The following is a 9194-nucleotide window of genomic DNA, read 5'->3' as shown; positions in this document are numbered from 1 at the left end:
AAATATAGACAACACTGCATGGTATTGTCAAAGGCGTCAAAGTCACCTTTTCGCGGTTAAAACTTGACTATGGAAACCAAAGGATATGTTTTATTGACATATCTATGAAGTATTTTAATAACCGGCAATCTATCTCACCACCGCTCTACGTGTCTTTCAACCCTTCCCAGAACCCAGAACCCAGAAATCGTCGCGCAAAACGACGGAGCCATAGATACAAAAGTTGAAGTTGAAGTTGATAACAGACGTTATATGTATATGATGCATTTAGATGTTGAAACATAAACAAAGACAATAAGTCTTTGTTTAACTACTGCGTGCCGTCGTAAGCCAAAAGAGATAGGACTAACATTGATTTATGACAAACACGGGAATCGAAGATTCGTAACGTCATCTTAAATGCCAACAGTCCTCATTTTGGCATTTTTGTAGTACCCTTTGATAACCGTTTCCGGTTGTCAAAAGGAAGTACGTCAAAACCAATGTTTGGCCAAATGTTTTAGTGAGTTATTCGCAAGAATTGTAACGAAATGGACCAAAATATTGACAGTGAGAACAATTAAGTATTGATAAAAATGCGTCGCAGCAGCATTAAGGGGTACGGCAGTAGAAAAAGCGGAAATCAACCGATGTTACATTACACTTTGTTGATGTTACTTTATGTGTTATTTTTCTGCCTATAAATCATACAATAACCCAAATATCTCCATGTAATTAGACTCATTTAAGTAGTTTATTCATAAATCTTGCCGAATTTGGCTTTGGTAATTACAGATTGCCTGTTTGTTAATATATTTTGATGATTGTTGATAACGATTATTTTGAGATAGTGTTGTTCTTGTAAGCATATATATTATCGATATTCTGTTATTAAAACAATTGACTAAGAGGTTTTTATTATTTCATTAATGTTTTTTTTTAAGGTTACCTACATATAAAAAAAGAAAGTAAAATGGTTGGAAATTATAGGTCTGCCGAATATAAACATAGGATCAAATACCATTTTCGTTTGTCCGCCTCATTTTGAAGAGGCAAATTTTAATAGAACTTTGAATGTAACTATAGTTACATGCATGTACTATATTACATGATAATGCCATTCCATCGTTATATTTAGAGGCAAATAACTTTATATTTCATTTTGTTAACTGAAACTCTCAGTTCCATAAAACGAAATTGATAGCGGCCAACATGTGAACAGCTCGAGATTAAATTATTAGACTCATGTTTGTTTAAAACGAAGTAAGTGCTTCAATGAAAATATTTTTATGACACAGGTAAATAAATTATTTGACAGAAAATAAGACGTAAAATTTCATCTTGATTTTAATCATTCTTGGCAAATTTAATTTGTAACATTGTGACATGACATGAGTGACATTTTTTGTGATATTTTTGTTGTCGTCATAGTTTAATATATGGTTGTTTAATATGCGAAACATGTTAGTGCTGGCACTATCTGTTGTTACATCTCCTGGTATAACATGTTTTAAGCAAATAACGTATTATTAATATTTTGTGTGATTTTATGATTATCGATAATATTACTTTACTACTATTATATAAGTAATTTTATTTATTTCAAAAATTAAAAGGAAGTGTTACAGATTCACCTAAATCAAAATCACTGATATTAATTCTATACCAATGCATAAATACAAAACAGCTTACATTATTTGGAAATCTTTTAAAAATTTATTTCTATTATCAATTTTGAGATTGGAAATGCGTAGCGATCTCCAGATTTAGAATACAATTTTTTCCTTTTTTTATATACTCTCAAATTACATTTTTTTCTGTGCAAATTCACTTTTCGTAATATGTGAACATTTATAAATACAAAATAATGACTTTAAAATCCCATAAAATATTTCCAAAAACTCCCACATGACATAAAACATTCCCAAATGGAATATTGATACTTTATATATACTTTAATTAAACTTTTATTATCTTACTGTACAAATAATTTGTACAGTTTACTGTAATCAAAGCAAGAATGTAATTATTACAAACAGAAAAATCAGTTTCAACATTCAAACCATACATTTGCACGTCTATATTGACTTATCTATGATTATGGTACAACACTATATCCGCCACTTGTGTGGTACAATTTTGGTATAGGTAGGTACGTTTATTCCGTAGATAGGGACTACAGCAACTACTACGACAACTCCTTTCCATTATCTTTTTTCCATCCTCTAAGGGTTATAACCTCTAAGGTTAGAGTAGTTTAGAGTAGTTTTTCAACCCGGACACTAGCCGAATAGTCCTTAGTGGAACAGAAGCCAAAACAAAAAAAAAATAATTAGAGTAGTATAAGGGTTATAACGGCAATGTGAATTTATGATTTTAGTGAACCATCTTTCTAATTTGTGTTGTGAACGTGTTATATGAACGGCATTTACACACATATAAAGTATTCGTCTTGTATGGGAGTATTAATAATAATTGTACGTACTACGTGCTCTGTAGTAGGTATTGATTGGTTTAACAGTTTTTTTCTAATAAACAAAACTCCTTTTTAAACATATATATTGTGGGAGGAAAAAACTTTGAAGGAAATTATTGGTTTCCACATGTTGCGATAGGTATATTAATAAAGTATTTTGTAATTTGTATTTGTATTTTGTATTTTAAATACACCCCATGAAAATATTTTGTATTTTGTATTTCAAATACACCTCAAGAAAGTATTTGGTATTTCGTATTTTAAATACATATAAGGAAGTATTTTGTAATTAGTATTTCAATTAAGACGTAGCATGTATTTTGCCCAGCCCTGCTTCATATAAACCTCCTAAGAAACAGTGTCCGAAAATTAATAATTATTTTAAAAAACTTCGATATGTTGCTAATGCCTCTGTTATTAAAATGGTGTACTATGCTTTGTTTCAATCATTGTTGACGTATTGTATAGTCTCTTGGAGCGGCGCTCCAAAAACACATATGTTATCGCTGGAAAGGGCTCAGAGAATGGTTTTAGAGGTGTGTACTTTCAAGCCATTTCAGTGCCCTACCGGTGCGGAGCTATCAGATTCTAGTCTAGGAGAAGCATGTCGCCCTCACCGGTCGACTCGCCGAGAAAATGTGCCTTTACAAACTGTGTGTAGAACTTCATTTTCAGATTCTACTTTTTCTTGTGTCGGTTTCTTTTTAACAAAGTAAATAAAAATTAAATAAAAAGCAAATTCGAGCTCAAGAAATCTACACACAAACTGGTTACAAGGACTAAAGTATTCTAAAACCGAAAGTTTTGTAATGCCCGAATCTCAAAGTCATGGGCTCTAGACATTCACTTGAAAATATTTACGGCCACTATCCAGCGATCTCCGATGCCAAGACCCGAAGGTTTTTCACACTTGTCAGCCCACACCCACAACCCAATGCCTATGACACACACAAACATACACAAGCACGCGCGCGCGCGCGCACACACACACACACACACACACACACACACACACACACAAGACGTCTCTCCCGGCATGCTTTGGATACTGTTTCCTACAAATACAACAAACTTGTGGCAGTGTCTATTGTTTATCACATTCTGTTTGTCTTTGTTACTACCAATTACTCTTTATCATTAGACTATAATCAAATTAATTGTTCAAAAGTGAATAAACATCGTGTACTCTAGAAATATACAATGTACTTATTGTGTATTTCCAAACCAACGATTTCTGTGACATTGGTTTGGAAAAGAATCGATTGATTGCGTTTGCTGATGATACTTCCCTCGTTTTTTCGGCTGATAGCTGGAGTGAGGTTTACGCAAGTGCACAGACAGGATTAAACAGAGTTTTAGACTGGCTAGGACAAAATTAGGACAAAACACACACACACACACTGTGGAAATAAATAAATGTTACTACCAATTACTCTTTATCATTAGACTATAATCAAATTAATTGTTCAAAAGTGAATAAACATTGTGTACCCTAGAAATATACAATGTACTTATAGTAAATAAATTCTTTCTTTCTGTATGTTTGTTGCGGCGTTGTAATAAATTAATTGTATTATATTTTAGTTAAACGCCAAAATTTAAGGGCTTATAGCTTATTTTAAACCTAAAACTTAACAATTTTTGTTTTACTACTTCTGAACATACGAAGTGTAAAATAAGCTTGTTACGGTTTGGCATCAACTTTCCTTGCATACTGAACCATATTTTGTTTAAAAGATGTATCAACGACAAAGTACAGATATGTAGGTAGAAAAGAATTTTTTAAATATTTAAGAATTAAATCTAAGTTAAAAAATCCAATACATATTATTTGAAAAAGATTCAAGTACATACAATGTCCGCGTTAAGATTCGAATATTCATACTTATGTTTCAATATCAACATATATGTACATAAGCTATATCCAAGTAAGCTTACGCTATGTAAGTCAATGTTACGCTACCATAATATTATACTGTATTTTATGACAAACCCTGATATGTACCTGCTACGAAATTCAACATTTACGTATTTTGGTATACATCTTTGTGGTCTGTGGTTATATATCGTCGGTTCGTAGCTTAGAGGATGGAAAAAAAATAAAAGAAAGGAGCTGCCCTAACTACAGAATCAACGTGCATATAACCAAAATTTGTAAGTTACAAAAGGCGCATTACTTTCGTGTTGTAGCATAATCTATCGATAACTCATTATCGACATGCAAATGTATGGCTTGAATGTTGAAACTGTTTTTTTTGTTTCTTTAGTTTGCTGTAACCAAAGTATGCCTAAACAAACACAAGTCTAATAATTTAATCTCGAGTGGTGTGTTATTATAAATGTCAACAGACATTTTAAGTTTTTTTTAAATTTCTTTTCAAGATTACAACTGGTTACTTATTTAGTAAAAGTCACCAAACTGCTGTGCAGTTTGTTGGCGACATGCGCATTCTTACTTAATTATACCTACTTTACTGGTTTATAACATTTCATAGTATTAAATAAAATATAAAAATTACTTTAAGAGGTACGCCTTTAAACTACATTTTAGTACATATTTACATATCGTCTTTTAACTAACTGTCAAGTACAAGTCAATTCAGGTTTTTGCGGATTCTAGTATTCACGTTACTGGCTTTCTTAAACAAATTAATCTATCAAGCAATTTTAACTGGTAACTTATTTAGTAATAGTCACCAAACTGTTGTGCAGTTTGTTGGCGACATGCGCACTCTTACTTACCTTTTTTTTAACGCACACACTCAACATTGCCCTACCTATACCTATTTTACTGGTATATAACATTACATAGTATTAATTGTACTTACTAAATAAAACATAAAAGTTACTTTAAGAGGTAGGTACGCCTTTAACCTACATTTTAGTACATATTTAAAAACCTCGTAGTGAATTGTTTTAATAACAGAATATCGATAATATGTATGCTTACAAGATCAACACTATCTCAAAATAATCGTTAACAACAATCATCAAAATATACAAACAAACAGGCAATCTAAAGTAAGAAAAGCAAAATTTGACAAGATTTAAAAATAAACTACTTAAATAAGTCTAATTACATGAAATATTTGGGCTATTGTGTGATTTGTAGACTAAAAAATAACACTTGCCTGTGCAATGTAACATTCAATTGATTTGCACTTTTTCTAAAGCCACATCCCTTAATGCTGCAGCGTCGCATTTTTATTAATACCTAATTATTCTCACTGTCAATATTTTTGTCCACTTTAACTATAATACATGCGCATAATTCAATAGTATATTTGGAAAAACATTTGTTTTGACATTTGATGTACTTCCCTTTGACAACGGTATCATGTACCTCATGTACTGCGAAATGGACATGGTTGGCATTTAAGATGACGTTACGTATTTTCGATTCCCGTGTTTGACACAGACCAATATAATTTTACCTCTTTTGGCTTAAGACGGCACGTAATAGTTAAACAAAGACAATAACATGTTTATGTTTTCGACGTCGAAAAGCACATGCAATATACATATAACGACTAAATTTATATATGTCATTGTAAGTCAATGATGTCAACGTAACCTTTGTCGTTTGTTTAACGTGTCCTTTAGTTTCCATAGTCTAAGGTTCATGTCAATGTCATCTTCAGATGACGTAAAAACTTAGACTATGGAAACCAAAAGGCGCTCTTTTTAGTTCTGGACCAAAATTCTATTGTCTATGGTACTCGCTACGGAACTAAAAAAAATTTGTTGGTTAACAATAAATAATCTTGAAGTATTAGCAGTGTTGTTAGCGGTTGCTCATAATTTTAATTTACTCGAAGAAATAGTACTTATTACCTATATACAACCATTACATAATTAGGTCTTAAAATCTCGTACCTATTAAGCACGGTACTCGACTTTAAGAACCCTCATTACGCAATGATTGCATAAAATACCATTTCATTTAAATAAGAATAACCTGAAAGTTGCATGATAAAAAGTATGTATTGTTATGGACGTTAAAAAAAAACATTTTTACGTATACTTAGGTAGGTACTTTTATTTATTTATCTTTCAAAATTATACTGCCTGCGCAATCTGCAAAAAGTCAATCTTGAAAGCTAGCTATTTTTTAATGCTCATTATGATATACGATGAATTTGTTTTAATTTAGTTTCAGTTTTAATTTAGTACTAATAAAATATAATGGTTACGATCCTATAAAAATTAAACGATTCTAGTTTTGTCAATTAATTCAAGTGATGGCTTTCGGTTTTGTATTATTCCGTAGTTTATTCTATGATTCATATTATAATTAATAACGTCAGTTCATTTGATTTCTTTGTACAGAGGATGGCTACTTCTAACTTTCTTCAACTGTGAAGTACCTATATCTATGAAAGTAATATAATAATATTATCCCAGCCAGTTCCGGCTACACTAGCGACTGCTATTGTTTAGAACGAGACAATGTGGAGTTCACCGTTGAGTCTAAGTATACATATGTCCAAATCTCAGTATACATATGTGCAAATATATTGTTCGTGTTGACAGGTTTTATACATTTGTGTCGTTTATCGACGGGTAGTTTACTTACAGCATTATCTTTTCCGATTTATCTCCAAATTAGTCCTTATAATATTGAACAAAATAATACGAGGTTAAAGTATAGTACACAGTACTTACCCATTTTTAACCGAGTTCAAAAAAAGAAGGAGGTTCTTTATTCCTCTGTATGTTTTTTTTTGTAGGTGTGTATGTTACGCGGTAACTCCGCCATTTGTGAACGAATTTTGATGATTCTTTTTTTTGTTGGAAAGAAGGTACCTCAGGTGTGGTCCCATTTAAATTTCAAGAAAATGTTCCACCTCTAAGGGTGTAAACTAGGGGATGAATGACTGTTGAGGTCGGTTGTTTTAACCGGAGGTTAGGTTATTTATTTCAACACAATTGCAAAATTAACCAAAACGGAAGCAAATGAACGACGACACAATTTAAAATTTCAAGGGCCTTATGATTTTATACGAAAAAGTTTCTAATCTAAATTTTAGACTAATAAGATTTTATTCCATTTCAAAGCGGCCAGAACTTTAGAATTTCTTCATTTATTACCTTACACTCCTCTATTTTTGACCCATCCTATAAGTACCCATTATATATTAGACGTAACATTTTTGAGTGTGTACAATGTATACGTACCATAAATAGTATTCTTATTTTGTTATTGTTTTCAATGACGCACTGTTGGCAACACGTTCTCACGGACCACATGCGTTTTGATAATGGATTCCCAAAGTTATTTTCGCAATGCATAAAATTAGACGCTTTTGCAACATTATTAAGTTTTCGCATTCACTCGCTCATGAGCCGCTTGTACGCGCTTCCCTAACAAAAAACTACTAGCAACTTTTGAAATAGAACGGGAACACAATCAAATTAAAAGTGTTCTAACGAACACAATATAATTTTGTTAATACTTACAAAGTATGGGTACCGGTCGGCGGCGATTTCGGGATGTCTGTTAATTCCTGGTTTAAACAGCGGACTGCGGTTTTGACACACTGGCATCTCGCAGGACAAGGATCGCCGGCGGCGAAAAATAAAATGTTAAAGACTAGTAAAAACTTAATAATGTTTGGGATACCCATTTGGGAGAGTATCCCTTCCTCTGTCGTTGGTGACGAATGTTTGCCAGGAGTTTCAGGAAGTTTGGTTTAGACACGGAAATACACGGTCGCGTGGTACCGCAGCAATGTGCGGTGTAGTGACGGCGGCTGACAGCGATAGCCGACTGACGACTCCAGTGAGTGCGGTGCCGCCGCTCGCAGCTCGCGGAGTGTAGGGCACGGATCACATTCGCGTCTGGCAGAGCGGAAAGCGGGAGCGGTGCTCATTTCCCGCTCCACCGCCGCAGCCGTCCCTGCCGCTTCCCTTTGCTAAGGTCTCCATCAAATTTATAGATTCTATTTATTTTTACAGCTTCGCAATTTGTGCACCTATTTTTGTTTTCTAGGTGCATTGTAGTCACCGTTCGAGATTTTTTAAACAGGTCTGAAAATGAACATTACGAAATAGACACTTATAAAATAATCAATGGGCTGCGAGTCTTGACATATTGATAACAAAATAAGGTTAGCGACCTTACAATTTCATTAATGATTAGATAAAGCTGATGGCTGCTTTGTTATTACTACGTTTAACATCTGCCTATGTCAGAGTAAGCAAATTAATTACCATTTTCATGGGCAGTTCACATAATTTTCATCACACCTTGGATTTGTATTATTATATGTATATTTACAAGATATTGGAATGTTACGTTATAAAATGAACAGCTTGCATATGTAGATACCTTACCTATTTCTGCCGCCAAGCAGTAATGTCACTATTACTGTGTTCCGGTTTTGAAGGGTAAGGGTAGTAAGGGTGAAATTACAGGCACATGGGACTTGTCAACTTATGTCTCAGGGTAACGGGCGCAGTGGCAGTGTCCCTCAGATCTTTGTGATTTAAAGCTCTGAGTGGCACTACAGCTGTTATGGACAGGCGTGTAGCTTACCATCAGGCGCACGATTTTGTTCGTCCCGTCACTAGATATTATAAAAAAAATAATGATACGGAATAAATCGAATGCGCAGTCTACAACCAAACGATATGCAAAATTGCAGAAACTTAGATTAGATCATTCTAAGGTGTATCTACTACATAGGTAGTAGTACACTTATTCTTAGTAGTACCTACACTTCGTACACTTGTTCAG

At 33.3% G+C, this 9194-nt stretch overlaps 1 protein-coding gene across 1 annotated transcript in view; it reads right to left on the bottom strand.

Moving 5' to 3' along the window:
* LOC113239679 (peroxidasin) overlaps nucleotides 1-8253 on the bottom strand; it is an 82373-nt gene extending 74120 nt beyond the window's left edge. Inside the window, exon 1 of the mRNA XM_026476764.1 lies at nucleotides 7916-8253. Within this exon, the coding sequence (XP_026332549.1) occupies nucleotides 7916-8082 (167 nt within the window). The 5' untranslated portion in view covers nucleotides 8083-8253. The remainder of the gene's footprint in view (nucleotides 1-7915) is intronic.
* Between the last annotated feature and the right edge of the window lie 941 nt (nucleotides 8254-9194).

The sequence above is a fragment of the Hyposmocoma kahamanoa genome, unplaced genomic scaffold (genome assembly GCF_003589595.1).
Source record: "Hyposmocoma kahamanoa isolate Upper Pololo Valley unplaced genomic scaffold, ASM358959v1 100021, whole genome shotgun sequence".
In the NCBI taxonomy this organism is placed as follows: Eukaryota; Metazoa; Arthropoda; class Insecta; order Lepidoptera; family Cosmopterigidae; genus Hyposmocoma; species Hyposmocoma kahamanoa.
Note: the sequence above shows the minus strand (reverse complement) of the source record. Positions and strands in the feature narration are given on the sequence as shown.